This window comes from Lathamus discolor, chromosome 3 (assembly GCF_037157495.1).
Source record: "Lathamus discolor isolate bLatDis1 chromosome 3, bLatDis1.hap1, whole genome shotgun sequence".
Lineage (NCBI taxonomy): Eukaryota > Metazoa > Chordata > Aves > Psittaciformes > Psittacidae > Lathamus > Lathamus discolor.
In genome coordinates this window covers 8,108,907-8,132,993 of record NC_088886.1, presented here as the reverse complement: position 1 = coordinate 8,132,993, position 24,087 = coordinate 8,108,907, and the positions used below count along the sequence as shown (strand labels likewise).

At 37.1% G+C, this 24,087-nt stretch overlaps 1 protein-coding gene across 1 annotated transcript in view; it reads right to left on the bottom strand.

The window, feature by feature from the left end:
- Positions 1-24,087, bottom strand: part of FAF1 (Fas associated factor 1) — a 174,933-nt gene that overhangs the window by 123,500 nt on the left and 27,346 nt on the right. The window contains exons 4-7 of the mRNA XM_065673372.1: positions 11,495-11,541; positions 8,245-8,453; positions 4,928-5,019; positions 4,491-4,579 (exon numbers count right to left, since the gene is read on the bottom strand). Of these exons, the coding sequence (XP_065529444.1) occupies positions 4,491-4,579; positions 4,928-5,019; positions 8,245-8,453; positions 11,495-11,541 (437 nt within the window). The remainder of the gene's footprint in view (positions 1-4,490; positions 4,580-4,927; positions 5,020-8,244; positions 8,454-11,494; positions 11,542-24,087) is intronic.

Sequence of the window (24,087 nt, the reverse complement as noted above, 5' to 3'; positions counted from 1 at the left end):
TTCATATGGACTGCCTACATAGAACTATTATCAGCATTATCACAATGCACAGAAACCCCAGTGTGGGACCAGGATTCAGCTGGGGTTAAAACTCTACAATATACAAAAATGTTCCTTTCTGATACCTGAATTTCAAGCAAGGGAAGTTGCAAGCTTTATTTCTTTTTCCCACTAAACTCAAAATATCAGAACTCAATTACAAGTCTGGAAAGAATTTATTCACTCCATCAGAATCCGGTACAATTTACGAACCACAAGTCTAACAAAGAATACAAACAATATTTAGCCAAAAAACATCTAACTGCAAACAATGCTGATCTTAAGAGACAGCAACTGATCAATCAGTCTGAAGCAGGATAGTATTAGTATTGATATTTATTATACTTTAAGCTTCCAGTTTTACTGCTTTTCTGTTTTTCTGTAACACAGTATATAAAATAGACTGGTTTTATCTATTGTTAAGTGACAGTCTTGATGCTCTTTTTTCTTATGTAACGCTCTGCTTTTTAATAGCATTTTTCTTTGAAATTTTAGTAATATTTCAAGCTTTGAAACCGAAAGTATATCCTTAATCAATGATCAAATGTTCCTTTCTATTTCAGTTCTGTATGTTTTTAAGGAACACATTCAGTATTTCCCACTAGGCAGTATCTTTCTCACTTACATGGAGATTTCTCCCAGAATCTCTGAATTTTACATAAACAGGTATGACACAAGGTAATTAACATTTCCATTTTAAACTTACAGATTTATACAAGCTCATGTCAACAGAAGTCCAAATTTACTGTAATTACAGATTATTTACATTAAAACAAAATAAGAAATCAGTATGTAAATGTAATGTTTGTTGTAGCTAATGCAGCAGGAGGTGGTAGATTAGGTTCAAACAGCAATCAGTTAGCAAATCTGGCTAACATGTAAATGAGCAGAAGCCCTTTTGTTTACATTCTATTGCATTTTAAACTTCAGGATTTTTAAACTGTCTCATGAGCAGATGTGAAAATAAAACATTAATCTTACCATTCTTATTGAAGCTTTCAAAGTAACTAAAGCAAGGCACTGCTCCTGTCCAGCTAAACAGACAATACTAATAATTGGAGTTGCAGGTTACATCGTTCTTAATTAACACTCTGCTACAGTTGATAACATACAACAAGACACCAAGCCACAATCACCACTGCTCCGCAACAATCTAAAACACAGGCACTCAGCAACACATGGACCCATTACTTGGAAGATGGGGGTTGTGAGGGTTTTTTCCTATCCGCACAGATAACACTTCTTAAATGAGTTACAATTGCTTAGCAAAAGTACATTATTTGTAATAATCTCCAAGTAATGCGACTGGTCAAATTGTTTTTAACTGGTTTGAACTTTCCAATGATCCATCAGGTATAACAAAGTATCTAAGATTTTCAGCTATTCAAAAATACAAAATATAAAATACATTATATCCATTAAAATTACAACCAAGGAAAAAATTGATAAAAAGCATCTCCCAGGACGTACAAGACAGAAAGGAGAGAAGATCCTGATGACCTAGCTCCATGGCCAGACTCACATGCCTATGCTTCTGATGCTCCCTTTTTGCATTCTCCCAAATCTTTTTCCTAAACTGGCCAGTTTTCAAGAAGCACCCAAGGCAACAAATGGAAATAACTGCACTCCAAGGAAGCAAAGAATCTAATCTGATGAAGCTGGTGCAAGGGATCTCTCCCCTTTGACAATTAAATGATGGACATTCTTTAGCACCTTTCAAGACCGCTTTTCAAAGGAAATCATGTTCTTTTCCACTCACCTGTCCCATCTGGGAACTTTTGAACGTATTCTTTAGTTTCAAGGTCTGACAGTGTTAATAAGGTCTCAAAGACTGGGTCTAAATCAACAGCCAGGCAGAGGAAAGAGACCCAAATTACTACCCACCTTAGTTAAAGGCTGCATTGCAAGTGTAGTATTTTATACTCCATCCAGCTGACTTCTGGCCAACGATCTCACAACTACCCACAGCATATAATTTACTTTACATTTGATATTACCTGACTACCAGTTGGAGAACAGAGGCAGGGCTGACTGTCTATACAGGGTTAAAAAAATTACACAGGTGCAACAAAATACACAGGAAGAACTGGAGACAGTGTCAAAAGTAGGTGAGATGCAGGAAGCACAGAGGGACAGGGCTGAGTTACTGCAGCCACCATGATGAGGCACAAATTCAGTAGAAATCAGGTCTCATTCTGCCCACAGTTCACAGAACATGTTGTTATTCTTCTTCAGATCAGGCACGGATAAGTATGGCTTTGCCAAATGGGAGAAGCAGGGCATGTAACCGTACAGGTGGTATTTGACATTTAAATTTAATCTTTACACCTCAATTTACCAGCATGTGGTAGTAATTCATTGGGTTTCTATTACCTATAAGAGCTTTAGATATGTCACTGGTGAATGTAGATACCCTAGGAGATTTTTGCTTGTTTAAATTGCAGGATCACTTTGCCATTACATTTAGGTGCAGCTTTTAAGTCAGTTGTGGGTTATGCCTATTCAGTCTGTCACAATAAACTTCAATGCCTACACACCAATATGGTGGAAAAGGATGCTTCAGACACTGTTCCCCCTCAGTGTCAAGAACATGCACAAGCTGCAGTTTATAGAGCTGTGACCAGATTGTTCCTTCTAAGAAGGGCATATACATAAAATATCATGTACTGAAATCTCAGGCTTTTCATATATCACTTTCAGGAGCTATTCAAATCACGACTATTTATCTTGAGTTCAAAATAGAAAGCATTTGAAGACAACAACAGATAAACTCACAAAGTAAGAGGCAAAGTTCCTTATCATCCATTAATAATAGATGTGAGCATGACGCTTTTAAAAATTGTGGGTAACAAACTAATCTGAATAATAACTGACCTAACAGTAGGCAGTAAACAGTGTAACTGCGTTTGGTACATTGCTTCAATTAGATGTGTTTTGATCTGCATTGATGCTTTAATTGGAGGCAAGCCTCCCCTTTCATCTAGAATTTATGACTTCAGGGAGATGATCTAGCCTTCAAATTATCCTTGTTTAAGTAGCCACTAATTAATCATCGTTTGCTATCCCGAAGCTACCAACTTTATCTTCAAAATATCCAGAACTAATCTCCACTATGAAACAAATATAAACTGTAAAGGTAACAACCACTTTGATTTTACTAGCAAGTTCTTTGAAACTATTAATCCACTAAAAAAGCCTAAGAACTGTTTTTAAACACTTAGTTATATAGTTTATTGTGGCTGCAATAAACAACATTCTTCAGACCCCAGTTTTCTTTCCAGAATCAGATATACAAATCACAATATTCAGGTATACCTGGGTGGAAAATTTTGAAATCGGAAATGGATAAATGGATTGTTTTTAAAGAAAAAATAGTGTCTGCAGTGTTATTCCACAGTACTTTCACTGTCTTTCACTCAGCTGCTTAAGTACAATGGCTTATTGTCCTTACACACAATTACAGCTCCTGTTTGCTTATACAGGGCGCACACAGCTCACCCCCTCTCTGCTCCCTCTGCTCCAGTGCCACTATTCTTGCTTTTAATGCTTCTTTTCTTAGTATTATAATTCATATCAGCATTCTTACTTCCTCCACAGACAATTACACTTCTGCAGTTATGCATACACGTAACTTTCAGTAATATAAGAAATACTTTTAGTTATTAGGAAACCAGCTATTTCCATTGATTGTCAAGATTTCCCTCACCAGCAATATGACAGTAGTTGTTGAATATTCTCCTATCAACTAGAGGGTAGAAAACCAACTCCTTCCTCAGGCAGCCTGAAGGCACTCTCCAGTCTAATGATAAAGCAATTTCAGCAGTTCCAAGCAGGGTCCAGAGCTGCAATCCCAGCCTCAATTACCGGGCACCCTCTAGCGGCTGCTGAATAAAACCCATATTTTGCTGATTAGAGAGCCCATACAGGTCTGCCTTTGAGAAAGGGCAGGAAAGAAAACAAGCTAAAGTAATCAAATTGCAAATTACTTTGTAAGAGTAAAGATTCCATCTTCTATAAAATAACATTTCATTCTCAAACCTTAGCAATAGTCACTGACATGTGAACACTCAACTTTTTTGACTATTCAAGTATTAAGATATCCTGTTCCATTAGAGGAAACTAATTATAAGATTACAAATGACTTCTTTTAATAATTGAAAAATTATTTATAAATATTTTTATTCTACTTTTTCTCATTTCCACACTACACTTTTGTTGAATTAAAGTCATCACATCTGGGAGGTATAAAATTCTGCGTGTACCTAAATGGTACCTGTACCACACCTTCTTTTCAACAATGATGTGCTGAGATACTTCATCCCAACACTTCCTAGAGCAGTGAAAATGCTTTGTATTTACTGAATGCAGATTCCTGCAAGGATACACATGGCTTCATAAAAAACATACAAAAATCAAATCATACAAGCAGAGTTTATGGCTAAAAGACTTACCCAGAATGACTTGAAGAAGGAGGAGGCAGGTCAGGTGTTAGAACATAAAGACTATTATTTTTTGGCAAGTGTAGAGTTTTTAAAACAGTCTGAAGGGAGAAAAATCATTATAAATAACATGTCAGAACTCATGTTTCATTTTATTTCTTTTAATTATTGATAGTTATTTACAATACCACCAAATATTTTGCTTCAAGATACACTTGCTGCTAACTTCATGATACCCTTTTCGTAGGTAGGCCATGTTAAATACATAGCCCACACAAACTAAAGTAATTTGTCCCAAATTTTTTTGCAATGCTTAAGAGTTCCTTATATGCCACCCAAGATACCTAACACTGTTTGACACTCACAATTCATGCATTGTAATTCCCACCCACATATGTTGAGTTTGAAACTCTGAACTCAGTTAACTGAAAACACAGTTGAGAACTTACACTATCATCTACATCTCCAGTCTTCCACCCTTTTAACAGCATTTTAGATGCAGGAATCTGAAGTTCATTTTCTAGAATATGTTTGATATCTCCTAAAGAGAAAACAAAGAAAATATATAAAATATAGATACTTACTGCTTTATTTCAAACAGTACTGAGTTATAGTTAAAAAAACAAGAGTAAGGTATAATTTACTATGAAAACCACTTTTAGTATAGTTACCCTTGTAACATGCACTTCAAACAGAAAAGAAATGAAGGCAAAAAGAAAATCATATAAAGCATGAATGACTGGAGAATCACACAAGGATCTGATGTTTGGGGCACATACTTGAATAGTTCTACACTGTGTATGCTAGCTAGACACATGTATTTGCAGATGCAAGCTACCTGGAGCAATGGCCTTGTTAGTCCTGACCTAAAGAACTGGAGTGTTCACACAATTTACCCTCTCTGACAACTTTTTCAATGTTTTGCACATTTCAATGTTCTCCTCTTCCTGTAGCTATTATAGTTGTAAAATAATTCAGGCTGCAAGTTACATCAGAAGCTCATCTAGCCCAAAGCCAGCCCACAGGTCTAATTCAACCAGTTTAGTGAAGGATTTGTCCAGCTGACTCTTGAGCACTTCTAAGGGTGAAGTCTGACAACTTCTCTGGCCAATCTGTTCCAGTACTTCACCACTCTCAGCTGAAAAAGAAATAAAAACCCTTTTATCTAATGGTAAATTTTCATACTGCAAGCAGTGTTCATTGCCTCTCATCTTACTATCATGCACCTCCAAGAGTCTGGCTCCATCTTCTCCATGTCCTCCCAGCAGCTACTTAGAGTTAAGGTCTCTTACCTCTCCCCTTCTCTTTCCCTGGCTCAACAAATCCACTTTCCTATGCCTCTCTTCTGCCACCATGCACTCCAGGCCCCTGACTATCCTGCTGGACTCACTTCAGAATTTCAACTTATTTCTTGTACTGGAGACATCAAAACCAGATGCAGTGCTCCAAATACAGTCTGGCAACTGCTGAATAGAAGGGAATAGTTATTTCTCTGGATCCTCTGGCTACACTCTTGCTAACACAGCCTAGTACCTGGCTGGCCACCTTCACTGCAAGGCTGCACTGCTAATGCACCCCTAAATCTTTTCTTTACAAGCTGCTTTCTAGCTTGTCAGCCCTGAGCCAATTATCAGATAGGATATCACGGAGCTATCCTATCCCACATGCAGGACTTCAACTTTGCTTTCTTTGAATTTCATGAGGGTTCTGTCCGCCCATTTCCCCAGGCTGTCCAGGTCCCTCTAAATAGCATTCTTGCACTCCACTTTCTCTGATCTGGTATTTGCTGTGAACTTGCCACGAGCACTCACCTTAACAATGAGGTTTTTAATAAAGATATTAAGCAACACTGGCCCCTGGATCAACCCCGAGGGACATCCCTAAACTAGTAACTGTTTACCAGTCAGACTTTGAGCCCAGCAGCTCAGGCAATTATCTACCTCCCTTTGCAGCCCATTTATCCACTCCTTATCTTAGCAATATGACTATAAGAACACTACAGCAGAGTATGTCAAAGGCCTTACTAAAGTCAAAGTGACATCCACTGCTCTCCCCTTGTCCACAGAGCCACTCATAAAAGGCAAATAACATTAATTAAGCATAATTTGCCCTTAGCAAATGCATGCTGGGTGTTACAAATCACATTTTTTTTTCTTCCTCTGTTCAAAAAGGGCTTCCAGAAAGATTTTCTCCATAATCATCCCACTGACCAATTTCAGCAATCACTACTGAACAGCAGGCTCACATTCCCCTTAGCCTTTCCCTTCATGCTGATGGACATAGAGAAGCCCTTCTAATCCCTCAGTGGTTTCAGATCCACCTGAGTTTCGATCTTCCTAACTCCAAACCTGCACACTTTGGCAACATCTCCATATTCCTCCTGGGTAGTAGCCTATCGTTACTTTCCGCCTTCTCTGTACTTTCTTTTTTGCATTTAGCTTGGTCAGAAATTCTTTGTTCTTCTGTGCTGGCCTTCCGCCATGCTTGCTCCAATTTCTGCATGTTGGAAGGAACTGTTCTTGTGCTTTGAAGAGGTTGTCCTTGAAGATCAACCAGCTCTCTTGAGCCTTTTTGCCCTCCCAAACAGTCTCTCATGGGATCCTGCCAAGCAGATCCCTGAAACAGTTAAAAACTTCTTTCCTGAAGATCACAGCTGAAATTTTGCTATTTGCCTTGCTCATTTCAGGACTTTTAACACAAGCCTGTGTCTTTATATGCCAAAACAAAGACAGAAGTTTTACACTGACTACTTCTGCCCTATAGCTCAATTCTTTATACCTGAAATAAGTTAATAAGCAAAAATAAAGTACTACGGCTGCAGAACTGTTTTGATCAGACTTTTATACCTGCTTTGCATGGATGCAAGTGAGTGCAGTGGGAAACATCCAACACTAAGCAAGTATTCAAACTAATCACCACAAGGTGGCACCAGCTAATACCAAATCGAATGCTAAAAAGGAAAATAAGGACCAAAAGTTTCAATTTCAAAATTTCATCACAGACATAAGGCTGCAGCACTGAAAATTGTTTTGACCAACTATTTCTTCATATAGTTCTTATTTTCATGTGCACAGAAGCTGCACTAAAAATGTAAAATTAAAAATACTCTTCTTAGCAAAATAAATTAACTCCCAGCTTGCGGAATGTAAAAAAATAACACACTCTGCAATACTAACAATAGAGTATTTCTAACATACTGTTACAAAATGCATCAGTTTTAGGACAAAGACAATAGAACTGATAAAAGAAACCTTAATTTGCACAAAACCAGTTCTTTTTGAAGAATGCAATGATGCTTTTCACACTGGAAAGAGTTCCTTTAATCTTGCCACTAATCCTGCACAGAAGGAGATGCCATACAGATTCAAAAATGAAATGCCAAGGTCATCAGCTTATTAGTAGATTGTGTCTACACTAATCCTACTCCAAATTACATCTTCATGCCTTAACTTCATCAGTAACCTCCATTTTGTTTCTGAAGCGAGTTCATAAGAAAACTAGATCTCAAAATGAATATTTGATGGATCACTAACCTTTACAATGGATTAGTGAAATTTGGCTTTTTTAAAAGCTGCAAAGAGATCTGTAAATGGTTTGTAGCTGTGAAGGCTGCATTTCTTGGAAGTCTTCTTTTTGGAAAGGTTTTTTGGTTGAGTTTGCCTTTTCTTTTTTTGGATTTAGACTTTTGGGGTTGGCTCTTTTTTGTTTGTTTTTGTTTTAACAGTTTTACCACAACAGTTTTCATTTCATCTTTACAAATCCTTACCAACTGTGGAGCTGTCTTCAAGTACTACATCCACATTTCTGTCTCTGTACTCAACCCTGAAGTCAAGCATTCGAGGTTGTCTTTCCACTATTTGTCTAGATGGCACTACATGGCGAAATGCTGAGGATGAGGAAGGAGTTGAAGAAGCTGCTGTAGAATGACTCGTGGGGCCATATGCTGGTCCATGTAAAGTCTCTCCACCATATTCACTGAAAGATATGCAGATAAGAAGGGTTAAATAGAACAGCTTGATATGTTTAAATCAAAATGAAATTAACAGTATTAGTCACTATGGTCTACAGCACATACCCCTTGAATAAACTACACGGTCATATCTGAAAACTGGTTTGTTAATAATTAGAACATAACTTTCATATTGCCAATATTAACACTTCAATAACTCAGAAGTGATATAGGAGAATAGCTTAGCTGACAAACAAGCATTCAATCCATTATTTCAGTCTACAGTTCACTATGCAATTAATATCAGAATTATCTTGATGAGAAGGATTATTTCCTGTTCTGGGAGTGCTGTCACCATATAAAAATTGACACCATAGCAACAATCAGCCTTCTAAATCATTGGGCTAGTATCAAATGGAAGTGAGAATAAGAAATAAAGCTTAAAATACTGCATATGTATTGGTACCTTCCAATACCAAATTAGTGGAAAACAAGTCAGATGTGAAGATAGTACTTCAGATAAATAAATCAAGATAATGAGGTATATATAGCAAAAAAAATACCTAAAAGTACAACAGTAATGCAACGCTAAATTCTAGCTTGCCTTTAAGTTCAAAATCCTTCAAGCCTCCTGGACATTCATATATCTCCATATATTTGGCATTACAAGTCAGAATAATCTGGGAAACCCTCACTACCCAGAAGCACTTTATCTTCCTCAGTGAATCTCTCCACAAACAGCATGTAATTGGGATTAGAAACAAAGGTAACAAAACATGAAATTTCAGGAACATTACTCCAGGTCAAGAAACCTATAATGTACGGAAATCGAATTTGGAAGTTAAGAAAGTTCACAGGGTAAGCTTTCCCTTGAGGATGTTCTTATAAGGAAGTTTGTCTGGGCAGTTACAGGATATTATGACAGAGGATGCAAGCTAAAAACGTAAGCACTAAGAGAATGGAAGCCAAGCAAAGAAGGATTTAGAAACGCTGAGATGTAAGTTGTCTCATTTCCATTCTTAAACATGTATTCTGTCCTTGAATTACCTCAAGATCTCTCTATAGAAATTATCCTTAAAGCAAGTCAAATCTGTCATCTAGAGGAGGCCTGAACTTAAAAAAGCATCAATGTGGATGGCATGCATGTCACAGAAGTGCAGAAATTATGCAAAGCTACTGCAAATCCCATCACTGTGCCTTCCACATTTGAAAAAGAGCAACATATTATGCTTGTAAATGTATTATGCTTGTAAATCATGGAGCTCCTTGTAAAACAAGGGGCTCCTTCACTTCTGACATCAGCAGGTGCAGAAGGATGAATTCCCAGCTACCAAGACCCACACTCAAAGAGCCTTGCTCAAAGGTCAAAGACCCACTTCAGAGGTCCAAAGAGCACAGGAAATAGCCTTATTTTCAGGATTTAAAAAAAGCATAATTACAAAGTGATATGTTATTGTCCAAAATCTGATGGCCAATCTGATGGCCAACTACGAAGCAAATACTATAATCATTTTGTTAACAGACCCAGGAAGCAATGAATATCCTTATTTTCAGGACTAGATTTTGTTGTTTACTTTTTTTAAGCAATACAACTGAATTATAAAACAAAATATACTTTTCCCCACCAATAAATTAATTTACTTCGAGACCAACTGTATTAATTCTATTTAATTTACTTCGAGACCAACTGTATTAATTCTATTTGATTCCATCACAAAAAGCATCCTACATATCTGACTGGCAACCTCTAATGGAACATAAAAAGCCTGACAGCAGTAAAATAAGCCTCAACTGAAAACCACTGGAAACAAGGCTGCTAAATCTTCTGAGCCTCCTTTTAAACCACTTCCACTGGAAGGAAAAAAAAGATAATTTGAGACACATTTGACTGTCTAATGATTTCTAAAAATTAAGGAATGAGTGTGGAAGAAAGCTGGAAGTGGACACTGGACCAGCTTTTTACCCAAGTCAGGTGCAACTACTCCCCAGCTCCTTCCTCCTGACCAAATGGGTCCAAAACTGCTGGTATTTCGAATACAAACGCTTTGAGGTCAGGACTTACTAATGCAGGCAGAAAGAGTGCTCAACACAACCAAGACTTGATCTCAACTTGTCTAGGTAGGTCTTACAGTAACTAAACATCTAGTAACTTTTCTGAGCAAATGAGGTTTTTCCTGAATCAAAAACTGAGTATTTAATGATAGCTTTAGTAAGTACTGACAGAGATGCCAAAACGCCACTTTACCTACATTATGTATCATTTTTTTCCTCACTAAACTTTTCTAAAATAGTACATTGAGTATTTTTCTGAACAAAATTTTAAACACTGTTTTACTGTCTCTCTAAAAGAGCTCAGTTCTTGTTCTGCTGTTTCCAATTGCCTCCCCAGCATTTAGGAGCTGGTGCTTCAGTGACTTCAAGACAGCCAAGCGTCAGTATACAAGCATAAACTTATTCAGAAACTGACAGAAAATCAGCAAAGCTACTTTTAGAAGGAAGCAACCTCCCTTTGTCTAACACAGTATCTGCTACCTCTAATTCAATTTTAAGTAAATAAATAAATAAAACACACACCCCAGAAAATCACTACAAAAATACAAACACTTTAAGCCAGGGATAGGGAAGCATAGAATAGCAATACCTTTAAAAATGCCTTTCAATAGAGCAATACCTTTAAAAATAAGGGAAAAGAAAATACTTAGCCGAGAACATCTGTGGATTTACCTTGCAAATTTTTAGATACTGGGGGTGGCCATTGTGTGTCAAGTCCGGACACCCAAGAAAGTACACCAAAATCCAGACTTTACAGTAACACCCTGCGGAGAATGACCCAACAACCAACGAATTCAAAATAAAACCTAACTAATCTGTACAGGGGTTTGAGCTGGTTCTCCATCACTATGGGAAAAACTGAACGTTTAATCCGCTGGGCCAGGAATAGAATTTGTGGCTCCAGAAAGTGCTTTGAAAAGAGAATTACATCATCTCATCGGGATTCAGGAACAAAACCCATAACTATAACCCAGCATCATTCCCTGTGTGTACTACTCCAGTCTTCTGTACTTACCTCTGTAGAATGCCGTTTTCTTGTGGTATTACACCATTTATAGCTGCCTGAAAAGACAAAACAAGCCTTGAGTCAAGCATGCAGAGCAACAAAAATAAATCAGAACTTCTATAATGTTTTAAAGAGTCATTAGCCTGCTTTAAAATATGTCATAAAGTGTCCTCCATTCATTGAATAATCTTGGTAAACGATATTGCCATTGAAGTACCTGCACGAAATAAAAATCATATTTAAGTGAAAACGAACAAAACTGAAGCTCAGGGTCCTGTAGGCTTGGATTGTCCAGGTGGAATGCATAGGAATAAACTGCACAACCCACGCTCAGTAGAGCTAACACTTTGTACGCTTGGTATATACATACAGTGAACATACGGCTTTCAATACGTCGAGGTAACTGTGCAGACAAGGCAGCCAGACAGCATGTACATAGAAAACCTAATGTTTCCCAGAAGTATCAGACCTGCACAAACCTTTAAACCTACACAGCTGCACATACACAGCATGCTGCAGGCCTGATGTGTTCACGAATTGCTGGGGTCAGCAGAAATAGCTACTCAACAGCACACATGCCTTGATCACACCTATGACTTCCAGAAAACCTCCTTCTAGCTCACATGTACAAATACCATGCTGCTTCCTAAAAGTCCTCATGTGGCAGGGAATTCAAAATTCAAACAATCTTCAGGTAGAACTGAAGTATTTTTAAAGTAAGATTTATGCAGTTTAATATCCCAGGCTGTCCAGATCATCAGAATACACAAAATATTACTTACAGTAATGTATGCAAGTACAAACCTGGCAAGTCGCATTCAGATTTGGTCTTATCTGATGTCGCAGAGTTACTATCTATGAAAATATCCTAACGTATTCTATCTCATATTAAAATACATTATTTTTAAAAGAGCCACAATGTACACCAGTTTCAGGTTCAAAACCCCACTTCTGGTAAAACTGTCTTCTCAGCCTGCTCCAGTCTATGTTGGAGAAAGTTCTGATGCATTTCTAGCACACCTGATGCTATAGAAGTTAATAGAAACTTTGGAATTATATGTAAGTCAGGATGAAGGAAAAACCTGGAAAGCAAATAAGGCTTTCTTCAAGTATTTAGAAGACAACTTATATTTCAGACTGCTTTATACCACCAAAAAGGTATTTTAAAATCATCTCATTGCTAGGACTTCTCAGGTTTGAGGAGCAGTAAAAGTGATACCATGTGAGCTGGTGAAGAGGACTCACATGTTTTACTCCACAGCTGATTAAAATTTGTTCTGATTCTTGCTAGAAGATATGGGAGTAAAAATGCCAGAACCCTATCTAACTTCAGACTTTTAACCCTAGCACAGCAGTGGGCAGATAAGGTGGAATAACACAGGAGGGACTTTCACAAGGAATGAGAAAGAATTCAAAAGAAACTCTGAAGAAAAGAAAAACAGACTTCAAAAGACTAATTCTATTTCTGCTCTTTGATGAACTTTGTAATCACTATTGTGTTCACAGGTATATATTTGTTAAGCTTAACAGTGAGATTAAAGAGAGCTTGTAGCATCCCGCTGATCTCCATTTGCTGCTGTACCAGCAGCAATTAATGCATTTCTACTATCACAACTCATAATATCCACTGTCATGTCAGATATATGTGAACTGTTAGTCAGGTGTATCTGGTGAACGGTGTCTGGTCGCTGATGAAGAGAACACTTGTCATGGTTTAAGCCCAGCCGTAAATCAGAACCACGCAGTCTCTCTCTCACTCCCCTCCTTCCCCCCCCACTCCCAGAGGGATGGGGAGGAGAATCAAAAGAATGTAACTCCCACAGGTTGAGATAAGAACAGTCCAGTAACTAAGGTACAACACAAATCACTGCTGCTACCACCAATAATAATAATAATAATAATAAGGGAAATAACAAGGGAAGAGAATACAACCGCTCATCACCCCCCAATCGATACCCAGCCTGACTGAGCAGTGAACTAGCCCTTCTAGGTAACTGCCCCCAGTTTTAAATCCTGGGCATGACGTGCTGTGGTATGGAATACCTCTTTGGCTGGTTTGGGTCAAGTGTCCTGTCTCTGCTTCCTCCCAGCTTCCCCTCTTCCCTGGCAGAGCATGAGACTCACAAAGTCCTTGGTCAGACTAAACATTACTGAGCAGCAACTAAAAATATCGGTGTTATCAGCGCTGTTCCCAGGCTGAGAGTCAGAAACACAGCGCTGCACCAGCTACTAAGGAGAAAAAATGACTGCTACTGCTGAACTAGGACAACACCGATGTTTAGAAGCTCAGAGATTCCCTGGTACTCCAGGAGGCCAAAGTCACATAATGCAACTGAACTATGGACACTCATCATCTATCAACATCATTTTTACAAATTGACATTAAAAAAAAATTGATGCTTAAATGCTTAATAAACACAAAAAAGTAGATTAAATCAGTATTTAAATGCTATAGTTTATCTCTGAATACGTAAACATAATTTTTTTACAATTTCCGTTAATAGTTAAGGCTACATAACATCAGAAAGTACAACTGCTGAACTCAGCTAAGTAACTACGATATTGTAATAAGATTTATCATGTATCTAGAAACAAATATTGCATAAATAATAGCAAAAAAAGCAGATAAGGAAAAGGGACACACGTATCTATAAAATACAGCAGCTACCCATGAGGCTGTATCAAATTACAGTGAAAACAAAGCTTCCTACCAGATCAGTTTTAAATCAGCTTATCCACCATGCATAGCAAGAATCAGTGGTTTCTATTTAACAATATGTCTCATTTATCATCATTGTGGTTTTTGCAGTCATATAGAGCTCTTGATCATGTTCATCTAATAAACCTCCAGGAAAGAGTGGGAGGTTTTGGTTTGTTTGTGTTTTTCTGGATTTTCTCCCCCCTCTCATACTCTTCAGGAACATTCATTTCACTTCTGTCAATCAACAGGTAAATTTGGTTAAAAGAGAAATATCCTTTACTTTGCATCTGTAGGATAGAGAGCAAATACAGGTTTTTATACCACAGGACCTGCACTAATAATAATCTACTGGTGCAACAGAATTCTCTTTACTCAGTGAAAAAGAAATACTTCAGCTATGAAGAAATACAACAGCATGGCATTTCCACATTTCTCCTGCCAAAGCTCAGGTCTCAGTCTTAGAGGATTAAATCAGCTCAAACTTCTTCTAAGCCTAGTTAGAGGGGTTAAATACTATAAAGGCTCCAAGCTATTTTCTTTAAAACTGAATAACTTACTTGTTCACATCCCCAGTTTTGTAAATTTGATGACATTTAAGGGGCGCAGTACTAAGAAAAAACCAGCAGCAGCATTATGTACTTTTTTGATGGAAAGACCTCTATTAACCACACTGTAAAAATAAAGATTCTGGACACTGTTTGTTAAGCAAGATAGAAGACTAAAATTATGTAGACAGCAAATGGTAGCAGTGCACATGTAGATATTGCATAAATATTAAATATCCATGTTCTTGTAAGACATCTATAAGTAGACCCTGCAAAGAAAATAAGAAAAAGGAAAAACCATCTGCTTTAGAATTTCACAGGAGGAAGGTTGTGACTATAAAAAAAAAAAAAGATTAAAAACAACTTTTAAAAAGAACAAGTTATTAAAGCAAGATCTGTTCCAGGCTGTTCTTCCCCAATGTCAGTCCCCTCTGAGAGAGGATCAGGTCTCGTACGGTTAAGCAAACATTCACAGATATTACATTTTTTTGTCTTTCCAAACAGGGATCACTCGACCATCCAAAACAGCCTGTGTGACTGCTATACAGTAATTTAAAAGATGTAGTACCCTTGAAACAATGTTAATAACTGGCACATTGAATCTACTCACGGGTTATTAAATATACCCTCTCTGGCTCAGAAAATTTCTCAAGCTTCCAATAACCTGTTGCTGAGAGTGCTATCAGGGAAGCAGCACTCTGTGCTCTCACTGTTCTCACACTGTATATCCACAGGTCAATGGTAGATACTGGTACCACAGTACCTTTAACAGGTTCTAAGATTTTTCCCAAAGCTAAGAATCTAAGGTGTGTCTCAGTGTTATCCATATACAAACTCTAGCATAACACTGTTCAAACTTGGAACAGAGGGATAGAAAGGGGGACGTCATTATCATTTCGGTGACAACATTCAAACAACTACAATTTATTTTAGGAAATTATAAGCCAAATCTAGTTATTCTTGATTTATACATTTTGTTTAGTGTTGCCAGTCATCCAGGAATTGAAATGGTCAAATAATTGGACCTGCTTTGGACCAGACTGACATCCAGAAATAACTTCCAATCTCAAGTGCTCTGTGACTCCATCATCCAGCAGTAGAGGATATCTTAATAAACATTACTGACAATCTTGTTCATTTAAATGAATGGGAAAACAGAAGATGACAGAATACTGGACTGAGCACCAATTACAAAGGTTCAAAGTAATAACACTTCTCTTAGTGTTTGTTTCAACAGCAAGCTGCCAAATTACAGTATCAAAATGTATTAATCCAACTGATTTTGTTTCCTGGAAATATAGGAAAGAATAAAGCAATAAGCTTAATGAAAGGTTACCAAATTCATTAAGAGTTTGGGCAATGCAGAAACTCTGCAGTATTCTACAGACTGAAATTATTTAAGTGCCTAAAGAACGTTGTGAAGAGGACTGCAAAATTTAAAGCTTTTACTGAAGGGAATATTAATGTCAATAGGTTAGTTCTGACTAAATGTGACCATCTTTTATGAGTGCAAAACAGTGTTAGAAAAACCAAGAATCACCATTTCTTAACAAGCTGGAGCAACAATGTTGATGACTTCTCTCAAAATACAATTATAGTACTAACCATTTCAAAGCAATTAAGCATGTCTTACAGTGACTCTCCTCTTAGGGGAGTGAAGGTCCTATGAATAACTACGGACAAAACATAGTATTTTGGATAGCACAAACATTAAACTTCTGAGTTTAAAATTTGCAGTGGCCATCACTAAGTTTGAAGATGGACTGGGTTTGCCAATCATATTATTTAAAAGCAGAGGTCTACATACACTGACCGTATATTCAAGCAAAGTGGGGAATTCCTTTCTTTTCATGAACTACAGACAGCAGGTAGTTTTTAGATTTCCAGAATTTAAAAGTGATGTTTGTATGAATTACCTTCAGAATTCAAAGCAGGCCCAGGCGAAAGTGCAATCAGAGGCTTTTGCAATGGATAAGGTGGGCAAAGATCCTCCTCTGTGGCCACCTTTGTTCCCTCTCCTTTCCAATCTCCACACCACACAATGGTTTTGGCCATCAGATACAGACCATACCCTAGACACTGCCCTTTGAAACCTTCCCCATTCCAGCCCCTATCACAATGAAGAGCAAGAGCTTTTACAAAGCACAAGAAGATCAACTTTCCAAAATAGGGTATTAGAAAACACATCTCTAAGCAAAAGAAGAAAGCCAAGTTCAAGCAGCATGATGCTGGCAGATCAACCCTTTCAGAAGAAGGGGCTAGGGAGACATAAATGCTGTGCACATGTGGAAGCTGCATGAGTTTCATTGAGATAAATAACCATATCAGCTTAACACAACCAGGACAAGTTTATGTATCAATCAGCTCACACAGAATTCAAAAGCTTTCTTTAGGTTTGACTGAATTCAGCAAGCAAGACCATTTCAGTCTGCTCAATAAAGGCCACGCAGACTTTACATTTGTTTAGCTAAAATTTGAGAAGGTTTACATTAAGCAAACACAATACACAAATGAGACACAGAGTAATAGGAACTGCCATAGCAGATCGATTAATCCAAAATCCAAAGATGACCAACCAAATTGTAACAACTGCTTCAGAAAGTAACAAGGAAATATAATGGAGTAATCTGCCCATAGGTCATTTTCTTCCAACACCCTCATTTTCTGTAGGTCTGACATGTCCAGATTTCCAGTAATTATAATTTTTGTTGTATTCAATGTACTGTAATAGCCTCATAATTCAAATATTTAATTATTTCTATGAAAGAGTAAGAGTTGTCTTGGATGAAAGGATTCATTTATTACGACTTTCAAGAACCTATATTCTTCCGCAAGTGCTACAACTCCTAGATTTTACTTCTGGTTTAAAAACAGTCTGGTAACCTAAAAACCAAAACAAAACACCAAAGTTCTGCATTTTGTGTCTTTCCTGCTCATTTTGCCTTTTCTTTCTACCATATACTGAAAGTTCCCTTGATATAAAAGCTATTTACCTCAAATCACAAATTCAAAGTTTAGCCCACGCTGTTTTATCCATTAAAGAAATAAAGACAGCTCCCTGTCTTAGAGAAAGGCGTTTTAGCAGCAGGACTATGTTTTGAAATATAGCCAAAAAGCGGTTGTTTTGTTGTTCCACACTAAGCAAACAGAAACCTATTTTAATATTTGACTGACCCTTTCAGCATTTAATCTTAGATTTATTTCTCAGTCTGATTACACAAGTGACTGTAACACCAAATCCTACGTACAAAATCTCTCTACAGAACTCTTATATGTTGGAAATATCAGCCAATATTCCTCTGTGCTATCAATCTATCCTGCTTAAAGTCAAGCAAATTAAATCTGCTTTTTCAAAAGCTAAAAGTGCAATGAAATATACTAAAAGGCTCACATTAAACAATCTATAATACACTAGAAAAAAATACTTATCTTTTGTATTTTATTATATATTTCCACATCATCAAAAGGGTCATTTCTACTACTCTGTTTACAATTCTAATTCCATTGCAATTAATTCTACTTCTAATTTGGGCTAAATGTGATATTGCCCCTGAAATACAATATTCTTACTCTAATTTCATTGCTTTCACACAATAAATGGTTTATCCTAAAGATTTTAAATCCATTATTTGGTGTTCAAATAAAAAAAATGGATGATAAAACTCCAAATGCTTTGTACAATGGGGAGCTTTAAAAAAGGAAACAAAACCCAAAACTGAACAAATGTTATCCAGAGAGGAAAACCAAATAATTAAATGATAAGGGATAAAGAAAAGCTTTAGTAAGATAAAACATGCATGAAAGGACCAAAAATGCAAAAGTGAATTCGAAATTGCTTCCAAACTATAAATCTACATGACAAAGCAACATACTTTTGTATACAATAGTAAAGCAAAACAGGAGAAGCGCAAAGATTTATTAGTTCCTTTTGAGCACAGAAGTATTCCTTACAATGAAACTAATTTGCAGTGGTTCTGCTGTGTATATATATATATATATATATACACACATATAGATATAGATATGGTAAATGTTTTGAAATAATGCTCCCCTAATACTTTTTTTTTTGTTAAATACTAATTTGGGCTTGTATTTTCAACAGAACTGATAATAACAGGTAATGTCAGATGCAGATGTGTAAAAACATTTGTTCTGACCTGCTGATATTGTGGTTACAGGAAACTGGATAAAAGGCAAGTGAGACTATGCAGAGACTTTCCTTGATCAGTTTGCAACAAGAAAAAGGTAATAAACTGGGAATAAACAGTACAATTTTCACTAACATGCTGACAAAAACTTACTGCAAGTATCAGTCAACTACTGCGGTCAATCTGGATTAATAATAAAGGTTTGCTGGAATCAGCTGTAATACAATCCCTTCTTTATGCCCCAAGGCCTTGAGACTGAATTATGAGATTCCCAAGCAGAGGAAGATCGCTTCTGCGCAGCTTTATGCAACCATCAACTCTTGCCTATTACAGGCAAGTCTGTGAAGCATTATTCTAAACAAGAAATTCCATAAAACCTTCTGCAGAAATACCAATTATTTTAGACCAGAAGCTTTTTACAAACAAGATACATTATCACTTTCCTACATACACCGCTACTTTGAAACCATTACTTCAACAAGTAATGACTGCTGTAAGTTCTAAAAGATATTTTTCAGCTTGGATTTTTAAATGAATGCAATAATATTGAAATTAAAAAATTACTAATTGTGCCCCAGTAGTTACAGAAGCAACCTCTACCTTTGTTATCTCTGGCAGGCTTTGCAATGCAAAGAAATGAGTCAGCTTTTTCCTGTAGCTTGTGTTATACTTGCTGGCGTTTCCCCAGCTTTGCAAGTCTCAAAGTATTTCCAAGTGCTAGACGTGAAGTTACACCCACAAGGTTTTTACAGAATGCCAACATTTGTCCCCATCGTGGTTAAAATTTAACCAAAAACTGTAATTGAACTACAATGAAATGTCTTCTATGCATTCTGCTTTATTTCAGCTTGCTTTCTTTACAGCTAATGTACTTCATGAAAAGCTGCAAAACAATAGAATCGCTAATAAAGCAAAAAATTAACATTTCATCAAAAAATGCCACATGAATATATTCATACAGATGATTCACTTCATCAGCAAGACAGCACGCGTTGAAATAGTTTACAATTAGCACTCTAGATGTGGTTTCCCATTTCTCCCTACTTCTTTGGTGGCTTCAGCAAACTTTTTCCTGTAGTTCCTACAACATGCCGAAATGCACTAGGAAGCCTTTCAACAGTTACATATACTTGTATAACCCTGGGGAAAAATACACATCTTGCACAGTTCTTTAATTTTATATTGTCACTGCTTAATTCCCCAAACAAAGCACAATCTCTATAATAAATTCATAACTTGATTTTTTTCCTAGGGTCATGAAAATAAATAACATGAACAGACTTATAAGAAGCTTATTGATCAGTATCTACCCGAGCTGAAACTATTTCAGCAGGAATAAAGGAAAATAACCTAATCTGAACTACCCAGTTTTTCACATGGAAAGGGAGAGGAGTAGATCATGAGGTGTCTGCTACTTCAATACACATATATGTATGCACAGCGGTGCTAGTCAGTAACATCACTTTTTATATTAATACTGCTTGACCTTCTTTATTAACAGAAAGTAATGCTTATGTTTGATGTCGAAACAATTTTTTTACTCCTTAAAATGTTAAAGTGAGACAGCAAGAGATTCAGATAGAACAAAGGCTATGTCCATGTAGTAAACTCTCACATTTCTTCCTCTCACCTTATTTTATTTAGATTATTTTACTTAAATCTGACCAACAACACTAAAATGAAGAGTTTGGTGGGTTTTTTTAAATCACTTGTTGTATAACACTATAGTTCTTAGCAAGTACTACTAGGGGTAAAATCTCAGGACACAAGACAAGTCAAGAAGTCCTAGAAGTACTGCCCACAGACTAAGGCCCCTTCATTGAAAAGCTGCAATAACATCAAACGCCTTATACAACAGTTTTCAAATCACCCCAACTTTAGTCAACAGACTACCTAATCGCTAATGAATAATAAAAGAATAATTATGCAAGATTAAGTTTCAAAGTTTGGAAACCAGAAAAATCCCTAGCCAAAGTAGGTAGCCTACAGCTTGTCTCTCCTTATGCTATCCTGCTAGTGCTGCAGCAAGCCAGGTCTTCCAGGACCAGCTAAAGAGAGTTTATCTAAATAAAACTAGGACAGAACTCTTAAGATATTCAACAATACTTTAAGTAAATCCATTTTTAAAATACTCAGCTTTGAAAACCTGTTGGATCTAGATGACTCCTAGTTTCTGTGGTGAAACCTTTCACAATTAAGGGTCACCTGAAAAATAGTCACAGCATTGGCACAGGTGCTGGTTCTTAAATTAAATCATTTACTTCGTTCCTACTCATACATTCCCAGCATGACTCCATGAGAGACAAATCACCTGTCAAACACGCATTTGTAAGATGTATGCAATTTTCAGTCCAACTAGTCACAGAGTAATATATTACAAACTCCTCACAGATACCTCATTAGCAGTCACTTCACTATTAATATATTCTAGAAACTTGCTTTTAAATTCAAATGCCTCAGGACAAATTAATGGTAAGCAGTCTTCACAGAAATTGCCAATACAAAGGTAACAGCCTCTGATAACAAGTATATATAAAACATATGACAAGGTGGGTAACGCATCCATATAGTTACAGCAATACTATCAGGCACTACTGTGATCCCAGGTGCTGCTTTTTGGTTATTCTCAGAACACAAAACTCTATTACAAGAAATGAGTCTTTCTCCATGAACAGAAATCTAAGTTTATTATTCCCATTGCTTGTTTGATCACTATGCAAGAAAAACTTAAGGAGCTTATTTCTGAAGTAACTAAATCCCATCTGTTATTTGGAAAGGAGAGACACAGTTTACTTTATATTGTTGGCAGCAAAGTTTTACCTAAAAATCTCCTCCGCAATCTTTCTGGGCAGACATTAACATTTCATATGCATCATCACAGCAATATGGCTACAAAGCACAGCCATAAAATACATAATCACAACCCCTTTATTATCCCCCAGTGAATAAAGCAGGCTTTTTCTATTAGAAAAACTAAAATCCATAGTTATGAAACAAAATAAACTATTTCAGGTTAACACTATCCCTTTAATGTCTAGAAAATTATCTAGTAGACTGTAAAATAACTATTAGCTAAAACTGTGAAGGGATGAAAGATACTGATTTCTTCAGATACTGAAGAATTATTCCAGTGTAACAGGAACAAAAGGGTGCTCATCTACAAGACACTTTGCCCAAGCTACAACAGTTTTACCCCACGGGTAAGATATATACCCCATTACATCTTCCTTCAATCAGCAATATAAGAATTAGCCCCTTCTGATGAATCAACAAAACTGCAAAGCGTATGTGAAACAGCACTAAAGAAAACACATGTTTAAAGCCATGACTCTTAACTGCCTTGAACCAAAAAAAAAGAAATCCCTACCTCCTTGAGAGCCATCAGTTTTTTCATCCTCCCAAACGACTGCCTTCAAATTGAAGGACAAAGTAATTCATGTATTTAAGCCTAATTCATGGTTTCCATCAAGTTGCGAACACATCCTTTGGCCTCAATCCATTTAAACATGGTAGACCAAAATGAGCCCTAAATACAGTCAGCCACCTACCAAACAAATGATTTTACAATGTTAATATTTTAGCAGTGCCTTGAACGTAGAAGACAAGAATGGCATTGCACAGCACCAGTTTCCCACAATGAAAGCTCCAGTCTTCCCAAGCTCTGAGGCTGTGAAGACTCCTTCTGTGAAATAAGCACCGCATTTCAGCAAAGGTGCAGTTTAAAGAAGCTAAAACTGTTTTCACCAAATTCCCAATAACCTTTTTCAAAGCTGACACACAGCAATTTCCTCAAGGGTGGGGGAAGAAGAGTTTGTATTCCCCTGCCTTAGGACCAAAACCAGAAAAAGAAATCAATTGAAGAAACCAAACATCCCCCTGGGTCTAGTACCCAAGTTAGCTGGTATTTGTTTGGGTATTTTGAGAGTTCTTTTTTTACCTGCACAGCCCCAGGCCAGATCCATGGCAATCTAAAAGTTTTGGGATAGCAGACTACAGCTGAGGAAAACAATTCATTTCAGTTGTCAAATCTTTCTCTACACACAAGCCAGAGACGGCTCTCTTCCTTCCCAGGCTCGCTTTTTACAGGGGAACACTCTGAAGCTTAAGAATCTTGGGTATTTACACAATATCAGCAGCTACAGCTTTGATTACAGCTTTCATGGGTTTCCTTATAAAAATCACAAGATGTGGCAATGTCAACATGATCCAAGCAGTTTCTCAACCTCCTTTGAAAGAGCAAAGGGTCATCCAAACAGGAAAACAAATCCAAAGACCACCTCAGTTTTGGGGGGAAAAAAAAGAAAAAATCCAAGAAACCAACCTATGTAATAAAATAGCAGTTTTATTCAAAACAAGCAGAAGTTTAGAACACACAAGTTGGACATTTGCTACTTTTATTCTCCCTTTTGTAAGCTTGTTTCTTTGCTTGCATGCGTCAGAACGTGTATGTGATGTTTTTATTGGGTTTGGCGCCATTTCATTTTAAAACTGTAGTTGCTCTGTTGACCACTTTCTGATGTCTAACAGACCACTTGCAGGCAACCAACGCAAGACGGATGCAGACACACAATGGGATCAACTGCAACCTGTGCTCTCAAATTCATGTGAGATGACTGCCACAGTGGCAATGTATTGAACGCTTTCCTGCATCGCTTGAGGTATCAACTACTGCCGTTAGTCTCAGAAGCAGTTTGGTTTTGGTAGGACCACCAAGACTTGTCTACATTGCTGCTGTCAGAGATAATCTTCCCTCATTGAAGCACATTACTGAGGTGACAAAGTAGCACTGGTATTCCGCACTCTGCAAGTAAAGAGTCTGAATTTCCTTCACATGTATCAGTGGTGGCGTTTTGTTTTAATAGATGGATGTGCATACGCTGTGTGGAAAGCCATACCAAGCTTATAGCTGCCTATAGACCTGCACATTTCAGTCTTTAATGCTGAACATATACAAAAAGCAAGTACGTTTCATTTGAGATGCACACATTCAAAAGTAAATAAAAACACTTAATTTAGTAATCATAGGGGGTTTAAGAATTAGCTAGTCTTCTTTGCTACCACCCAGCTGCATAAAATACACAGCATGCATCTGAGCTTATGCAAATACACAGAAATGTTACTTTGGCACCTGCAAAAAGCCAGAAATACAAAGAATGAGAAATAAATGATTTCTGCATGCAGGGATTGTTAATTTAACAGAAAGTACAT